Source organism: Neophocaena asiaeorientalis, unplaced genomic scaffold (assembly GCF_003031525.2).
Source record: "Neophocaena asiaeorientalis asiaeorientalis breed wild unplaced genomic scaffold, Neophocaena_asiaeorientalis_V1.1 scaffold407, whole genome shotgun sequence".
Lineage (NCBI taxonomy): Eukaryota > Metazoa > Chordata > Mammalia > Artiodactyla > Phocoenidae > Neophocaena > Neophocaena asiaeorientalis.
In genome coordinates this window covers 377,672-396,463 of record NW_020174060.1, presented here as the reverse complement: position 1 = coordinate 396,463, position 18,792 = coordinate 377,672, and the positions used below count along the sequence as shown (strand labels likewise).

The window sequence follows — 18,792 nt, the reverse complement described above, 5'->3', positions numbered from 1 at the left end:
TTTGTGGCTTTCCTGATGCAACAATTCTTTTCAATATATGGATAAAAATAGCTAAGTCCCTATCCCTTTTCTACTCTTCTACTGAATACTCTTCACCTAATAATTTCTAGGCTTCCCCAAAGCACTTTTCCATGTTCTACCAACGTGTTCTGGTGGTCGTATGTGACCTAGGCCAACTCTCCTTGCTCTGTCACCTTAAAATCGTCTTCTCCATGTCCTAACCCATTTTGCTCAAACTAGGGCATATGTCTCTCCATGATTTCCCCCAAACACAAAGGAGTTTAGACTGTACACTTAATAAAAATTAGCAAAGGCTCACGCATGTGAGAAGCACCGTGCAAAGAAGCACGTGACTCCTTTAGAGGTAGTCGCTCTGAGTAGAGAGATTTGGATTCACTCTGCAGAAGGTGGGTGATCTCTGTCTCTACTGTTTTCATCATCGGCGTTTTAGTCAAAATTCTGAGATATGAATTTAATGTGCTATTGTATTACAACCTTCTATTAACAAATATTTAACCAAAGGACCACATATACCTCCCAAGGAAAAGTAAATACAGGCTTAATACGAAGAAAATTCTAACGTCAGTGGTTATTTTCTGTGTAAATGGATTCAATTATTCTTACCCTTGCCTCCGAGTTAATGCTGTAGATGAGACAAAGAAGAATGTTTTGCTCTTGACTAGCAGTTAGGAAATGAGAAGCCCGTGTGACATATCCTGAGAGCAGTTTTGCCTATTTGCCTCCCAGGGCAGAAGGCAGACAGATGAATGAAACTATGCATTGTGATTAATACAATAGAAGAATGAAGCATGTTCTCTTCTCTCAAGACTTTTGGGAGTTCATACCTATTCACCTATTTATTAACATTCATTGGTTGTTTGTACTTGGTGGTAGGTTTTATACGAGACACCGAGAATCTAGAGATAAGTAAAACAAAGTCCCTTTTGAGACTGGCTTCATTCACTTAGCATAATGATCTGGAGAATCATTGAAGCCGCGTGTACCAAGAGCTTGTTCTCCTTTACTGCTGACTACTATTCCATCTTATGGATGTCCCACAGTGTATCACTTCTCCTTTACTTATTCTTATGCCCCCAATTGATTGCTCTTGTCAAATTGCATTTGCTAAAACCTCCATTATAATGTGGATTAGTAGTGGGTGGGTATACTTGCTTTCTTCCTGGATACGCCCTCAGTGTTTCCCAATCAGGTAAGTGAGATAGCTGCTGAGCTACAGTAGTACATGTATTTGTGTGTGTGTGTAATCATGTTAAACAAGTATCCCCCAATCACTATTTTCTTGAGGGTTTTTATCACGAATGGCTGTTGAATTTCATTAAAGGCTTTTAAAAAGTCATCCATGAGAATTATCATGGTGAATGATATGAATAGATTTCCCAATATTGAACCAATTTTTCATTTCTGTTTTCTATCCCTCTTGGTCAGGATGTATCACATTCTTGATGTGTTGGCACCTGTTTGCTAATATTTAGTATTTTTGTGTTGATATTCACAAGAGATATGGCTCTATAGTTTTATCTTTTTGTACCATCATTATCAGACTTAGGTATCAATGTTATATTTGTTTTCAAAAAGCAATTCGGAAATTTCTCATCGTTTTCGATGCTCTGCAACAATTTAAAGAGCACGGAAACTATCTGGACTTAGAAGGTTTGGAAGAATTTCCATGCATAGCAGTCTGTCCCTGGTGCTTACTTTGTGGTGTGGTTCCTTAATAGCTTTCTCTAATTCTTCCATGTACACTGGTCTATTTTCTCTCTCTAGGGACTTCCCTTGCAGTCCAGTGGTTGAGATTTCACGTTCCAATGCAAAGGGTGCAGGTTTGATCCCTGGTTGGGGAGCTAAGATCCCACATGCCTTGGGGCCAAAAAACCAAAACATAAAACAGAAGCGATATTGTAACACATTTAGTAAAGACTTTTAAAATGGTCCACGTCAAACAACCTTTTAAAAATATTTTTAAAAATAAATTTTGTCTCTATTGGAGATAAGTTTGGTAATCTGCATTTCCCTAGGAAATTATCCATTTCTTCTAGGTTTCCAAATTTATTTGCAAAAAGGTTCTAAATTTTAAAATTGTCTTCAATTTCAATGGTTGCTCCTCTTGTCATTTTGGAAGTTTTATTTGTGCCCTTTTCTCTTTTTCTCCTGAACAAGTTAATGAGTAGTTTGTTAATTTAAAATTTTTTCAATAAACCAGGATTTTGATTTATTAATTAGGTGTATTTTTTTCTCCACTACATTAATTTTTGTCTTTCATACTTGTACTTTCTTTTGGTTTACCTTACTGTACTTTTTCTAGCTTTTGTGGAAGTGAGAATTTAATTCATTTTCTTCTTTTTTTTAGTTGAAGAAGTTTTTGGTGCAATGCTTTTTACTCTGATCACTTTTTTTTTTTTTTTTCCTGTACGTGGGCCTCTCACCGCTGTGGCCTCTCCCGTTGCGGAGCACAGTCTCCAGACGCGCAGGCTCAGCGGCCATGGCTCATGGGCCCAGCCACTTTGCGGCATGTGGGATCTTCCCAGACCGGGGCACGAACCCGCATCCCCTGCATCGGCAGGCGGACTCTCAACCACTGCGCCACCAGGGAAGCCCTGTGATCGCTTCTTTAAATGAAGCCTATAGCTTCTGACATTTAGTATTTTTATTAGTATGATCTGTAAGAAATTCTAAAGCCTCAGTTTGTATTTTTCTTTTCAACAAGAGTTGTTTAATACAAGGTGTTTTCATTTCTCGATGGAAGGACTTTTTTCCAAATGTAATTTCTGGTTTTATCTCATCATGATCAGAAAGTGTTGTTTTTATTATTTCTACTTCATGGAACTCACTGATGTTTGCTAACGTATATTAATATATGATCAATATTTGTGAATGTTCCATGTGCATTTGAAAAAGGGTGTATTCTCTGATATTATGCAAAAAGAATGTATTTTCTATAAATCCAAGAGAGCTACTTTCTTCATTATGTTTATTCTTCTATCTCCTTACTTATTTTTTGTCTACTTGATTTGTCTTTTCTGACAAGTTTATGTTAAAGTCATATTATTAGGACCTGTTAATCCATATCTCCTTGCATTTTCTGTAGTTTTTGCTTCATATACACAATGGCTATGTTATGTAGTGCATACATTTTCTTAGGCATTATATCTCTGATATAGGATTTGTGAGAAAGGATAATGAGATATGGAAACTTTAACTCTATTTTTAATTCCTCTTGAGATAATAGTTGCCTTTGCAGAAAAAATGCTTTGAGCACGCTTGTGGAAACGAGTCCTCTGAGAATATAAGTCAGTTGCTTCTTGTGGAACAATTTGTAATTCACTGGAAACAGCCTACGAGGCAAAACTAAACATATACTACATTTAGGACACAAATAGAAAATGTACATGTTTAATTTGTCTATAATTTTATACTCTTTCCTAGATCCCATCCATTACTTCTAGGGAAAATATATAACTAAATGTTTACTCTTGTCTAAAAACCAGTCCAATCGGATCTGCTAAAGAGCCACTTTAGACGGTGCTCAATCTCCATTTAGGTGACTTAGAGACTCCTTGCAACCATCGTATTTCTTTCCTTCAGTGGGGGATGGGTTTCTTCTGTGACATTGTGATCTGCGGAGAAAGATGGGGTCTCCAAGCCTCAGTCCCTGTCTCCTCTACTTGTTGGGTGACATCCCATGTCTGTCAAGCCTCTGCAGCCCTGCTGGTCCCCAACAAGAAAGTCCACAAGCTGGTGTAAAGTCACCAAGTGAATTAATTTCTCACTCCAGGCAGTGCCCTTTGAGGGTCTCCTGGCTGACTTCACCACAGCTCCTGATGGTCTAAAATCTCTGTGGCTGGTCCGGCAGTGACGCTCGTTCAGCCCTAGAATATAAGCTGGAGGCTATGTCTGGTTGCATGGAAGAGAACTTCACCAAAGTAGCTTAACAAAGGGTTCAATTGTGATACAAGGAGTTTACGGCTGGTACGTCCAGAGCCCATGTAACTACCCAAAGAACTTGATGTTTTTCTCCACCATTACTTGCAAGTAACTTTTGTCCTCAAAATGGTAAGACGGCTGCTTCACCTTCAGCCTCATGTCTGAATTGCGGGTGGAAAGAACACAGACACGAGAAGGAAGACAGAATGGCACATCTATTACAAAAGCAAAGGCTACCCAGAAATGTCCACAGGGCTTCTGCTACTACCTCTTGGGCATATGGTTACCCCCAGCTGCAAGAAACAATGAACAAGTCAGTATTTCACACGGGTGCGTTGCAGTTATAAGCAACATTGTAGTTTTGTTAGTGAACAGGAGGGGAAAATGCTAGTAAGCAGATGACTAGCAGCACGTGCCAGATGCAGCTGGGGCGAGTTTGCTCTACACCTGGCTCTAGAGCGACCTCACTCCCACCCTCGTGGTGAATTCCTTTGCCAATTCCCAACCAGACTTTCCTATAATCCTAAACTCTTGTTCATTCTACATACAAACCAAGGAAAGAGAATACAACCTCAGAACTTGAGTCTGGTTCCAAAAGGACAGAGGCTTGTAACATACTAAATATCCTACAGATAAACTTTGGATAAACTACGAAGAATCAAATGCTAGAAAGTACCGGGGAGCAGCCAAACCAGATAGAGACGGAAAGTGTTTCCATCCTTGAGACGAGGACCACATAGGGTGACATCCATGTTTAAAGGCTTTTCTCAGAGGGTGTTCCCCAGATCCTAGCTCAAGAAGTGACCAGAACTTAACTATCTAATATACCTCTTGTTTCCTGAACTTGGAGAGACAACATTTAGGACACATATCTGATGGCTTGATTCCTCTCCCTTCCTGTTTCCTTTCCCCTATAAGAGGAGCTGTTCTCATCTCTTATTAGCTGGACTTCTACCGTGTAAAATGTTATCGCTTAGTGCCTAAACCTTTTTATGCAAATTGGAGAAGTGATAGAATATAGACCATCCATTCTAGAGAAAACACCCAGCTTGACGAGGTTGTCATCTTTCGACAAAATTCTATTAGTATTTTAAAAATATTAAAATCTGATTATTCAGGTTTTTTTCTGTATTTTGTGGTGCATTAGCATGCATCAGAGTCGCCCGGAAGACTTGCTAACGTACAAAGTTTCTGAGTCAGTGGACCTGAGAATCTGCATTCCTAACAAGTTCCCTGGCATTGCCGATCTCGCTGCTCCAGGAATATACTTTGAGAGTGATTACGCTGGAGCACATATCCTGTGCTTGAATGAAAAGGGAAAGTCACTTCAATAATTTTCAAGGCACTTCCCCTGCTCCAAATGTTACCAGCCAGAGCCAGGGAGCCAAAGACCCTTCTCCCCTCCAGGATTCTGCAGGAAAACTATACACACAAGGAACTGAATCAAATAAAGCTAAATACCATCTTGTTACCAGAATTCTAGGACTCCCTGGTAAAGATGAAGTGGAGACCAGAGCAGGGATGAAAAACCTAAGTTAGGAGTCTTCCTTCTTTTCCCTGAAATGGAAGAGAGCTAGTTTCACATAATGGGGCCACCTGACAACCAAAGAGTCATAGTCTGAGAAGGTGAAACCCAAAAAGCAAGACTCCTCTGGACCACCAGAAAGAGGACGTTTTTGGTCTGCTTATAGGATGAAACAAGGAACCAAAAGTGTTGGTCATATCTGATCACAGCAGGTCAAAAGGTTGAGAGGGCCGTTTGTTTCCTGTTTCTGAAAAATAAAACTCATAGCAGGAAGTGGTCTAATGGGTCTAATGGCTCTCCTAACATTTTTAACATCCCCAAACAGATCAATCCCTCTGCCTTTCGTGAGAGGGAGATCACTTATGAAGTGTCACTCCAGAGTTTCTCCCTCCTGGGTTCTGGAGGGATTAGCACTTCCTCTTTCCAACCTAGAGGGAAGGCAGTCGACTTGATGTAATAACGCCCACTGCTGCCCGTGGGACCCTCCCCACGAGTTTCAAAATCACTAGGAAAGATGCCAAAGCGTACAAGATGCTTAGTATCCGTGGTTATTGTGGAAACCAGCGAAAGAAGTGAATTTTGGGTCTTCATGAAATTGAGTCAAATAGAGAACAGTAGTACACGACTGAGAAAGTAGAGGGAAGCATAAAGAAGTGAGCTCAGGAAATTCCCAGAAAGAACAAGAAAGATTTGGGGCTCTCCATGCTGTGGAAATGTAGCTTGAGCCAAGTTTCACCAACTCTTCAAGGGGTAGGGTGAAAAAATATTTAGCGAGGGCCTCATGTATGCCAGCAAGTTAGTGCACAGGAGTGAACAGGAAGAGTTAGCTGCCACTCACTACTGAGGGAGTACATGTTGAAATGAAAATTCAAGATAATATTTTAATACTTTGTCCCAGGCATACCCAGCATCAAATAGGTGTAACTCCTATTCGATGTCGTGGATGAGATAGGAAAGCTTTCCCTAAGGTCAGATATAAGGTGAATCCTTCCATCTGAGTTATTCAGCTGTGCTGAATGCCGTAAACACGGCACCATTGATTCTTCCTGGGTCCTCTGCATCTCAGGGAAGGAGCCCGGGCCAACGTTCCTTATCATCCCTCTCCCTACAGGTCCGGGTTACAGTCTGCCAATGAGAAGCACTTCGACAAGATTTGGAACTTGCTGGAGAAGGAGCACATGGCAACCATTGCAAATAGACTACGGGAGACAGCGGTGTGTTTCACAGCTCATAGCTGCTGAAAATCACCCAGGTCAGCACACCACCTCGCTCCCCAGGCCAGGGCAAGCCTTTCATTCCTTGGACTAAAAGTTCATCCAACTTTTAGCATTGACATATATACACTACCAAATGTAAAATAGATAGCTAGTGGGAAGCTGCTGCATAGCGCAGGGAGATCAGCTCGGTGCTTTGTGACCACCTGGAGGGGTGGGATAGGGAGGGTGGGAGGGAGACGCAAGAGGGCGGGGATATGGGGACATATGTATACATGTAGCTGATTCACTTTGTTGTACAGCAGAGACTAACCCAACATTGTAAAACAGTTACACTCCAATAAAGATGAAAAGAAGAAAAGAAAAAGAAAGATGTGGATGAAAGTCATACGCTCACCAATCTAATGTATCTAAAGGCAACTTAAAAAAAATTTTTTTTTTACCATTTTAGAAGGAAAAACAAAAAGTTCATCCTACTTTTAGTACCTAGATTGGCTTCAGTTTTCCTAATCGAATACTCTGTATAAGTGGAGAGAGATGAAATGTTACTGGAAACAGTCAAGGCAAAATAAAGCAGGATCCAGAAGTGGAGAAGAGCATATGGTCCAGGAATTCTGGGGTGCAGAGTACAAGTGTGAGACTGGAGATTACTGCATGTGCTTCCATCATGAGCAATCTGTGCCAAGTATCTATTAAAATTCTCCTCTGACAGGTTTGAAAGATGTAAAAATATCTTTTCCCCCAATTTGTTTTTTTTTTTTTTTTTTTTTGCCCTGAGTTTACATCTTTTCCTAGAGGTGGGACGACTTTAAGACATACTCAAAGTATCATTTGGATCATGCTTTATGTCACACTTCTCATATAGCTCTAAAGAAAGAGACTTGCAATTTTTCAAACGTTAAATCAATTCATCTTTGATATTATTTTAAAAGCCTTGCCTTCTCTGGGCAATTGTTTGGTGCCTTGATGGAAGGTCTTTCGTGTTTTGCAAACTTTGGAAGTTTTAGTCTTTTCTTTAAAAATTTGCAGTAAAACTTTCCATAGGGCTTCCCTGGTGGCGCAGTTGTTGAGAGTCCACCTGCCGATGCAGGGGACGCGGGTTCGTGCCCCGGTCCGGGAAGATCCCACATGCCGCGGAGCAGCTGGGCCCGTGAGCCATGGCCGCTGAGCCTGCGCGTTCGGAGCCTGTGCTCCGCAACGGGAGAGGCCACAACAGTGAGAGGCCCACGTACCGCAAAAAAAAAAAAAAAAAAACTTTCCATAACCAAAGTAATAAGTTGTTTTCACCATCTCTCCAACTAAAAGTGTTTTTCTTTTTCATGCAGTAGTCCAAAGTGTTTTACACCTGGCCCAAGTTATAAGCTCAGAGCCTATTAAAAGTTGTCTAGAGGTTTTTGTTGGACATTTAATTCTGCCTTCAGTTGTCAAGTCTGTTTTTGATGGTTGAGAGGAAACATTTTATCAAATCCTGTATGTGTTTGCTGAAAAGGTCTCTAACAGCTTTTTTTGTCTCTGTTGGTTTTGCTACACTGCAGCACGTTGCACTTACCACTGTGAACGTTATAACACACCTTCCAGTCTCTTTTTCTCTCTCCTGTTCCAGTTTTACTACCTGCTTAGTCATCTCCATTCATTCTGCATCGACATCATGCCTTCATTTTAAAGTTTAAATATTGTCCATACTTATTTTTAAATTAAGATTTAACTCAACCCTATTATAAATAAAATAATAAACCGTATTTAAATTTAATGGTCATTATCTACTACAATGTAGACAGGTATCACTATAACTCATGCCGTCTACACAAAGTATTCGAATAAAAGTATTACATCACTGCATTAGGAAGATTGTTCAAAGGGAATCAATCTTCGGACATTGACTAGATCAATGATGTACATGTGTTTTCATACTAGAAACAATAAACGTGGCCAAAGTTTACATCGCAATACAGCAACAATAAAAGTTAAAATTCGATTTCTCAGGTACACCAGCTACATTTCAAGTGCTCAATAACCATATATGGCTGGTGGCTACCATATTGGATATTGCAATTTCTAGAAAATACTCAAATATTTGGAAATTAAACACATACTCCTAAATAATCCATGAGTGAAAAAAGAGATCACAAAGAATATGCAAAATGTTATAAACTGAGTGATAGTGAAAACAGAACACACAAAAATTTGTGAGATGTGGATAAACATGTGTAGAGGGAAATTTTATGGCTTTCTATCCTTATGTTAGAAAAGGAGAATGTCTAATAGTTTACAGGATATTGTCGATAGCATGTTGTAGGGACTCTGGGTATTATTATGCTCTTCTGGATAGTACTGTGTTCGCTCTAGCAGGCACTTAAATTCCTGGCAGATCCCTTTGAACTTGGGAAGGCTTGGTTGTCGACGGCATTAGCGAGGGGCTATTCCAATCTTGCTCTGTTAGGGCAAGTCCCTTAGTCCTGATGTGATTTTACTCCCGTTGGTATTTCAGGGGGATACGTGGTGGACCGGAATCTCAAATTTTGTCTTTGCTGCTGAGGGCAACTGTTGAAATCTCTAACTAGCTCTTTCAGCCTTCCAAAAAAAGTTTCGCCTGGACCCTTCAGAGACTGCCGTTCATGGGTCAGCCAAAGACTTGAAGGGAGTTTATATGAAGACTTTCTAATGCTCCCACCCACCTCCCTGTGTGGCTCCTTTTGGGAGTTCTCCATCCATTTCCACCCTCTCTGGCTGCCCCCAAACTCAATCCTCTTACTCTCAGGTCACTGTGAATTTCTGCTTGAGCGATATCCCTGGGTCAGCAAGATGGGAAAGTGCTCTCGGGGGGAAAAGCCACATGAAAGTGGCAGCTCGGGCTTCCCTGGTGGCGCAGTCACCAGGGAAGAGAGTCCGCCTGCCGATGCAGGGGACGCAGGGTCGTGCCCCGGTCCGGGAAGACCCCACGTGCCGCGGAGCGGCTGGGCCCGTGAGCCATGGCCGCTGAGCCTGCGTGTCCGGAGCCTGTGCTCCGCAACGGGAGAGGCCACAACAGTGAGAGGCCCGCGTACCGCAAAAAAAAAAAGTGGCAGTTGCATGGCCCCTTATGTTAACTGTCAAGTTCCTTATAGTGTCTCCCTGTATTTGGTCACTTTTCAGTATCTTCTAACAGTTGTTTAGAAATTCTCATTATTTTGAATTTTCCACATAGTGTATGAATGTCATTACGGGAGGACTGGGAGCTGGAAACCTTCCCTGGGGTTTTTAGCCGCTGCTTTGACCCACCAAGGAGGAAGCAGCCCACTTGCTCACTGGGCACTTCGGATTCTCCAGATCTGTGTTTTTCATGCTTTGCTCCAGTGTAGAGATATTTTTTGAGAATAATGAATTCCAAAGTTCACTATTTTCACAGCCTTGGCCAAGACAACCCTCTCTCCTCCCCCTGACCCCACTCTCACCCACACCACTTCTTTCCTATTGATACACAGACCATGGAGTTTCCAGAACATACCGACACATGCCTTCCCCGTTCTCTGATGCTGAGGGAGCGATGGCATGAAGCAACATCTATCGCTCCTTCTGAAAAGTCGTGGGAGGTATTTTCCCTGATTTTTTAGTAATAAAGGAGAGAAAACCCCATATTCGATATAATTTTAAACAATTCCTTTAGAATTTGTAATGAATGACATGTTTTGAGTGACGCGCCATTTAGAGTCACTGGATGGTGTCATTTGGTCAGGTGCTTGTATTTTCCATTATGAAATCAATCAAGCCAGCAGAGTTCAAACAAAAGTACCTAAATTAAAGGAATTTATCTTCTTCTCCTAAAGGAAATGCAAACGATTTTAGCTTTTACTTCAATAGCTCTGAAGTCATGAGTCTATTCTCTTAGAAACAAGATGGCCTCAATTCACTTATCCTGGAGGCATTTACCAATTCTCCCAAGTTTTTTTGTTTTAGATTTTTAATGTAGCTGAGAGATTTTCTTTTAACATTGTGTAAATTTAAGGTGTGCAGGGTGTATGGCTGCTGTTGTAAAAATATTCATCACACCACGTTCTTAGAGTACAACGTTACTGTCTACATTCAATACCTGCACCTTAGATCTCTATGGCTTATTTCATGCTTGTTACAAGTTTGTACCCTTAAATACCACCAGTCTTATCCCCTGTGCCCCTACCTCCTGGTAACCACCGTTCTACTCTTTCTTTAAACAGGTTTGACATTTTAGATTCCACATATAAGTGATATATATTACACAGTACTTGTCTTTCTCTAACTTATCTTACTTCCAATCCTCCCAAAGTTAATACACAAATGTAAGACAACTCCAACTGGAATCCCAACAAGATTCTTTTATGAAAATTAAACAAAGCAATTTTAACTTTCACACAGAAGAATAAATGCCTGAAAATAACAAAGGAAATACAAAAATGGAGACTGGGGAGGAAATCAGTGTGTCACATTGTAATCAAAGCCACTCTAATCAAATCCATGTTTTATTCATGCAGGAGCAGAAAAGTCAGAAGACAAGATCAGAATCGAAAATCCTGACAGAGATCTTAGGGAATATGAAAACTTAACATATGATAAACGTTGCGTTCCAGTTCAGCGGGACGCGGATCACCTACTTAATAAATGATCTGGCACAAAGGCTATCGTAAGCATACACCAAAATAAGTCTCTGTCCTGCCTCGAGACACTTGTCTGAATCTTTTAGCAAAAGAAATGCTTAAGCTTTCTTAGGCATCCGCTGCGTCTGGAGAAGACGACAGCCGCGTGTTGCAGGGCTCTCCCCATCAGCCCGGCAGGCTGTTCCCTAGGACGTCCTACATCATTCACCTGCTTCTTTTCTTTGCAGCTTCCCTTTCTTCTCTGCCTCCTCCCATTCTGTGCACCAAAATACCTTGCTGGGGACCCACGTACACACCAAGACACACCCCACCCACACTTTCTCCCCATTCTCAAGGGAGAAGGGACACAGTTGCAGGTGAAGCAGAGGCAGGGCTGAACATCGCCTCTGTTCTCTACAGCCGGACGGCAGGCATCACAAGGGGCAGTAACAGGTGTGTGACCTCCCTAGTCCGAGTCTGCCTCAGGGAAGTGCTCCTCTCTGCCCAAGCCCACTTGGCACCTCCGGGGGCCTCCATGTCCTGCAGCCAGGTCTAGGCTCCATTTCTTGACCAGACCTGGCCCCCTGGATACCCCCACCCCGCTCTGCTCATCCTCCCACCAAGAGGTTCCCACGGGGCTCCTTTGCTGCGATTGGGTGGCCTCTTTCAAGAGTGAATTAAAGGGCTGCGCCTTCTACCCCTCCCGTTTCTACTTGCTTTGTCCTCCCCAGCCCAGTGCCTGTCCTGCCCCACATGGCACAGGGCCTTAAAAGTCATCATGCCTGCCCCCTTAGCGGGCAAGGACACAGCCCAAGAGATGCAGAGGCACCTGGTCGACATCCCACACTGATTTGCTACATCGACGTTTAAGCGGTGACTCCAGTGGGCAGGATGCTGTGGGAGTTACATGGGTGAATGAGGCACGGGCCTGCCCGCAGGAAGCTGTGGTCCTATCGGTGTTCTATTGCAGACTCGGAATGCCAAGGAGACGTGAGGATCGAGGGGCACAGAGGAGGGAGGGCCCACGTGTTCTGGAAGGTGTGATGAAGGACCTGCGAACTCAGGAGCCCGCACACCGCTCGCCACCCCAGACCCTGCCCTGGACACTGGGAGGGTCAGTGACCTGTGGGACGGAGAGAGCAAGTGAGGGGCTGGAAGGCAGACTCGGGGGCCGAGGGAGGCTGGCGGGAAGCAGCCGTGGCTGCGTGGAATCCAGCGCGTCTTAGATGGGCGGCCTCCCCAGGAGCTGTGTGTCAGTGCGCCCAGATTCCTTCCGGGTGCGACACAGTCCCTGCCACCAGGACTCCTCGCTGCGCCCTGCCTCGGAGCCCTGGCCCTGGGGGACCCGCCCCGCCGGCACTCGCTGGAGCAGGACGTCGCGCTGGGACTGACGGTAAGCCTGGTGGCTGTAATAACGGCCTTCGTGTTCCCACAGGACGGCTTCGATTTGTTCCATGAGCTCCTTCAGCTGGGCGTCCTGCTCCGCCCCCTGCGCCCTGTTGTTGAAGCCACAGTGTCGCCGCTCACACACGACGTCCAGCCTGGCAAGCTCCCGGTTGTCGGTCTCTCGCAGGTACTCCTCCAGGGAGCCGCCGTCCAGGTCTTCCTTCCGCGTGAACACCAGGATGGTGCGGGCCAGGATGCCCGCCCCGAAGAGCTCCTGGAGGCGCCTGACCCCCTCCTGATCCTCCTCGGTGAAGCGGCCCAGCTGCGTCACCAGGAGCACCGCGTGGGGCCCCGGCGAGGAGAAGGCCATGGCTTCGCAGGCGCCCCGAGCGGTCCCTCGCGGCGCCGCCCCCGGGGACAGGATGTCGGGGGTGTCGATGACCTCGAGCTCCTTCCCCGCCCACGCTCGGCGCCCCCGCTGGAAGGCCTTGGTCACGGGCCTGTCGCTGACCTTGGACTCGAATGCTCTCCGGCCCAGGATGCTGTTTCCTGTTGCGCTTTTCCCGCTTCCGGGTTTTCCCACCAGGATGAGCCTCAGCCTCTGCGGGGTCCCTTCATCCTCCCTCAGCCCTGGAGGCATCAAGAGAAGGTGGGAGACCGGGGTTAGAGCCCATCCACCCACTTTAGCCTCACCAGGGGCAGAATGTCCGGGGGGCGGGGATCAGGAGAAGGGAAGACCGACGTCAGCATCTGAGACGTGCCCTAGACTCACATTCTTTCCTTCCCTCTCTCTTTTTGTTGTGCAATCATCACCACTATGCAGCCCAAGAATTTTCCATCTTCCCAAACTGAAACCCTGTCCCCGTTAAGCGCTAACGCCCCGTTGCTCCCTCCCGCTAACGCCTGATAGCCCTGTTCTTTCCGTCTCTGTGTGTTTGACTCTTCTACGGACCTCATGTAAGTGGAGTCAGGCAATGTTTGCCCTACTGTGTCTGGCTTATTTCACTTAGCATAATGTTTTCAAGGTTCATCGCCGTTGTCGCATGTGTCAGAACTTCCCTCCTTTTTAAGGCTGAATAATATTCCACTGTAGGTGTAGACCACACTGTATTTATTCATATATATATATATATATATATATGGACTTTGGGGTTGTTTCCACCTTTTTGCTATTGTCAATATGCTGCTATGAGCCTTAATGCACATATGTTCAACATCTGTTTCAATTCTTTGGGCTATATTCCCAGAAGTGGAATTGCTGGATGATATGGTAGAAAGCTACGTTTTATGTTTAGGTTTTGAACCTTCTTCTCAGGGTCACCTATGTGGGAATCATCCCATCATGACCTGGGACCCTGAGCTTCCCCAAGTACCTCTGATTGGAGACCCTTCTCAGGAAGAGTGGTGAAATTGAAAGCACGCAGCCTCTGTGTCGGTCCTCTCCCTGACGTGATCGACCTCGTCACATTACCTTTAGTTTTCCCAGCGAGGAGTGTTGTGAGGGTGGATTCTTTGCAGCCCGACCCCCAGCCCCACAGCACAGCTGCACACTGGGGTCACATTCTTAAGCTACATCCTTGGAGCTGGGGCTGGACATTCTCACCCAGCAGAACGTTCAGAGCCATCAGTGGAGAGCAGCTTTGTCATGCCAATCTAATACTTAGAAATCCAGATGTTTTAGAAACGACCGGACCTGGAGGGCAGGAAGGGAATTCCCTTCTCATGGGCTCCCAGGAGCCAGAGCACATAGAGGAGAGCCCAACCCCAGCCGGCTTCCAAGTCTGTTCCACGTTGAAGACATTGATGCGTCTCCGTGACAGAGCCCCGGCCTCCTGAAAGTAGGACTGGCACCGCCTCCTTCTAAATCTCCCAGCAGCGCGTTTCTGCTGCCTCTCTCCCTTGGCTGCCTGACCCTCCGACCAGTTTTGACTGGATGATATTGGCTCCCTCCAGCTTCCCTCAGGTGGCTTGAAAGGAATTTGAGTGAATGGGTGGGAGTTTCACAGAAGCAGGGAAGGTGCAGCATTCATCTCCACCCTCCAATGCGAAGCTGGAGGGAGACAGGGGGCTCCTGTCTGGGCAAGCCTGGAGGTGCCCACGTCATTGGACTTTAAAGCCAGATTTTTAAAGCAATGCTTAATCTCGATTGCTGCAAAAAAAGGGAAATCAGGTGCCAGCACTTGTATTGTAATTTTCCTGTGCAGCTTATTAATATGGCTTTCTCTCAATGGCTCAGGTCACTGAAGTTCATATAGTAAAAAAAAATCAGTCCTGTTGAAATGCATGATGAATCACAGATCAATTCTTCTGGCCAGGAAAGTGGATGGGTTTCCGGCATTCCTATATTCCTAAATTCTGTTTCCTCAGGCTAGATGGTGAAGTTGAGCCATGAAAGTTAAGCCCCTGACCCTGATGCAACAGCTTTTGTGGGGAGGGAGCCCGTTGGGAAGACGGAGCCCGGTCCTGGCGGCACCTGAGTGCATCCTGCTTGTTCACTAGTGCTTTTCAGTCCTCGTGACCCCGAGAGCTCTCACACTTGAGCCAGCAAGGTGCCCACACGGAGGCCGGGGGCGAGTCATTTTTCACACCCACTCAGCACATCCTTCCTGAGACTCAGTGAAGGGGCGGTTGGTGCTGTGCGTCACCCCTTCGACCCTCTGCGCCCATCAGGGGCTTTTCCCTTCTATCTGGCCGTGTTGAAGAGAGGCCCAGCCCAAACGCCCTTCGATGGTCGCCGGGTGGGCAAATCTCTGACAGGAGGAACTCCTGCTGCCTCTCCCAGCGTGCCCCCTGCACCTCACAGACCCCCCGGCCATGCCTCTCTAAGTTCATGTCTGCTGGAAACATGTTTTACCTCCTGACCCGTCTTGTGTAGGGTCCTGAGACAGCCCTTCCTCGCGATTTTCCGGGAGAATGAGTTCATAATATTCTTCTTCCTCCTAAAAAAAGAATCATATGTCTCACTGATTTTTCCACCGAGTTTTCAGAGGCACCTGACTTGTGCCTTTCTCTTGCCAAAAGGAAGTTGTTTGCATTGGTTTGGGGGGGAGAGACGGAGTGAGGGAGAGTCTAAGACACCTTCTACATCCTTTAGGGACCCTGTTTCCTCCTTTCTCCCCCCTGCACTGTGGTCTCCATTTTGGGGTGATTCTGTGATGGAGAGAAAGGATCAGGGATGCATCCTGACAGATACTGTCCTGGGAGCAGTTGTCAGCGTGCCTGGGGGACGTGAGCAGGAAGTTGCTGGAGGGGCTGGTGAGGGGCTCTTGGGGCCAGATGATGTGTGGGGAGAGCCCAGCAGCAAGGGCCGCAGAGGCCAAGAGCTGGACGGTGAGGAGGGCGGCAGACTCGGACAGGCTCCCTCTCCACGTCGGGCCCAGTCCCGGTCCTGCTGGGGGCCCAGGGGACTCGGCGCTCCTCCCCAGGCCAGCAGCTAGGTGGTCGCACCGCCTGGGCCTCAATGTCCCTGGAGGTGTGAATGCTGGGCCACAACTACGTGTTCGTGACATCTCTTCCCTGTGCAGAAGATTCCAGCACATTTTTTGACCTTCTGTAGAGCGATTCCTAGTCCTCTTTGCAAAGGAGGGCCGTGCCACCCACCCAGGAACTCGCGTCATCCTGAGGAGAGAGCAGCGTATCCTGCCTTCAATCCGTTCCCCCTGCAGACCAACACGGTTCCCTGTTCCAGGGGCCCATCATGTTGTATCTGCTTGGTAGTCTCTGTGGGATGGGGAGGGAACCGTGTGGCCCCATGACTGTTTTTCTGGAATGTGTAGGACACTCAGAGACAATCACAGTCAGATGACATTCTCCAGATGGAGGCTCTGAGTTGAAGGGGATGGTAGCTCCGGGGGAACGTCCATAGACATAGCTCTCCCGTTGCCACAGCATCCCTGGGGGGCTAAGGCTCTCTGCTCACCTGGCCCACCACCTCAGTCCTCGCCAGATCCCAGGGGCTGGCCGGGGACCTGCGGGGCTGTGGCTGCAGGACTGGGGGTTCAGTGATGTCAGCTCTAACGTGCCAGCTGAGAGTGGACCCAGCCCAGGAGGTTTGGTGACTTTCCAGGGAGAGTGACCAGGCCAGGTGAACATCTTCACCCAGACCTGTTCAGCCGCACTCTTGTGAGGACACAGGCTTTTACCTCTCAAAGGGGCCCCCGTCTTTGCAAAGTGGAGATCCCTCAATCTCTTTGTCCTTGGTGCCCTTACATCATTGGTGGAAACAGAAGCAGCACTTCACCCAGGAAACCTCCTGCCTCCTCTAGAGAGAAGGGTGGTGAGAAGAAGATACAGGCCGGGCCGGGACCAGGGCAGGTGGGTGAGGCAGACCCTGCACTCCACCCTCACGCCCAGACAGCGCGTCTGCCCGGCCCCTGGCCGCCTCAGCCTACACCCTGCCCAACAGGGCGTCACATGTGTGCCACGTGCCACAGTGTTTGTCTCCAACACGGAGCAGATACGTCACCTTTGTGAGGTTTCTCAGGAAAGCAGTGAAACTCACAGAAGCGTCTTGCCCAGGAGTAAGCAGTGAGTTCCAGGCAGAGCACAAAGGGTCCAAGGTTCTCCCGACTCTTAGCCCTGGCTCCTCTTATTGTACCTCAGACACATGCGCACACACACACACACACACACACTACTACTTACACACATACACTCACAAAAGTACGAACACACACAAACATAGCACACACATACCTACACGACACACATGAACATACTTATTCAGAAACACAACACACAAACACATACATACACAAACACGAACATAAGACACAAACACCACTCACACACATATACTCACAAACGTATAAACATACCTACCACACACACACACACAAACATAACACACACAGAAAACACGCACATACTCACCTACACACAAAGAGACATACACAAAAACACACTACCCACACCATCCCCACTACACACTCTCAAAGACGACACACACACGAACACAAGTACACGTCACACACAGACACAGTCCCCACACACTCGGACTTACCGCCCCGCTGCCCGCTGGGCAGGACGAATGGCCATGTTCTGTGTCTCCCGGGGTCGCAGGCACTCGTGAATTCTTTGTTTCGCTTTCTAGAGCTGCCACATTGCAGGCTGAATGGAGAAGGTAAAAGAAAGTGTCCCGGGCGTATGAATAGATAGAGGACATAGCTTATAGTTTTTCAGCAAAATGTGATCTGACAGCTCAGCTCAAAAACTGCCCTTGAAACTGCAGCCGTGAGCTGTGAGATGAGGGAAGAGGAAGTGGTAGGAACACACAGGCGGGGCCCTCACGACTCAGAAAGCTCTGCCGGCTGCCCTTCCCCTGCAGCCGTGGTAACAGCCACAGGAAAAACAGCACGCCTACTGTGATGACCTTTACTCCGCACCAGCACCACTAGAACTCGGAGGCTTAAAGGAAAGCAGCAGGTCTCTCAGAAAATGCTGCACCAGGGGAATGAGTTTTACGGATTTCCTCCCTTTTTTGAGAATTACCCACTTCCTGCAGACGTCCTCTGTCTTCCAGGTCATGACAGATATTCATTGTCTCTCTTTCTCCCCCAGGCTCCTCCTTCGGCCACTCCACCGGCTGTCCAGGGTCTCCAGCTTGCTGACCCTACATCTTGGGACGCATCAGCTCCATAATCCCATGGACCAGGAGCCACACGAGCCAATTCTTTATAAGTCTCTCTACATGCGTGTGTGTATATACACACACACGCGCGCACGCGCATGCATACGCGCACACACACGCGTGCATACACACACACATTCTGCGTCTGAAAATTCCAAAATCTGTGTCACATCTGAGTCTGGTTCTAGTGTTTGCTTTGTGTGTTTTCTCCTGCCTTTCAGCACGCCCTGTAATGTTGCTGAAAGCCAGACATGATATGTCAGATATTAGGAACTGAGGTGAATAGGCCTATGGTGTGAGATTTGACGTCGATCTGGCTACGAGCTGTGTTTAATGTTTGTTGTAGCTGCTAGAGGCTTCAGTTTCCTCTAGTGCCCTTGTGTTGTCTCCCCCATTGTCTGTGGGTTTCCCTGAAACCCCTTCTTAGATAGAGCTTGTGCCTTGCTGTCCTCTCAGCTTTAATTCACGGTTTTCCTACTGGACTCCTGCTAATGTGGGGTAGGGAGTGAA

The 18,792-nt window shown here is 46.6% G+C and overlaps 1 protein-coding gene across 1 annotated transcript; it reads right to left on the bottom strand.

Moving 5' to 3' along the window:
• Positions 1 to 10,989: 10,989 nt before the first annotated feature.
• GIMAP6 (GTPase, IMAP family member 6) lies at positions 10,990 to 18,019 on the bottom strand. Its single transcript, XM_024754434.1, has 3 exons — positions 17,656 to 18,019; positions 15,508 to 15,592; positions 10,990 to 13,283 (listed from the first exon to the last, which is right to left on the bottom strand). The coding sequence occupies exons 1-3, from the start codon at positions 17,815 to 17,817 to the stop codon at positions 12,490 to 12,492; spliced, it is 1,041 nt and encodes a 346-aa protein (XP_024610202.1). The 5' UTR covers positions 17,818 to 18,019; the 3' UTR covers positions 10,990 to 12,489.
• Positions 18,020 to 18,792: the final 773 nt, after the last annotated feature.

Bases quoted from the DNA above. Each gene is read 5' to 3' on its own strand.
- GIMAP6 (XM_024754434.1), bottom strand. From the start codon at position 17,817: ATGTCCTCTATCTATTCATACGCCCGGGACACTTTCTTTTACCTTCTC. The intron at 15,593-17,655 runs GTAAGTCCGAGT...TTCTTTTTTTAG, and splicing joins GCCCAGCGGGCAGCGGGGCG to GAGGAAGAAGAATATTATGA. The intron at 13,284-15,507 runs GTAAAACATGTT...TGATGCCTCCAG, and splicing joins TACACAAGACGGGTCAGGAG to GGCTGAGGGAGGATGAAGGG.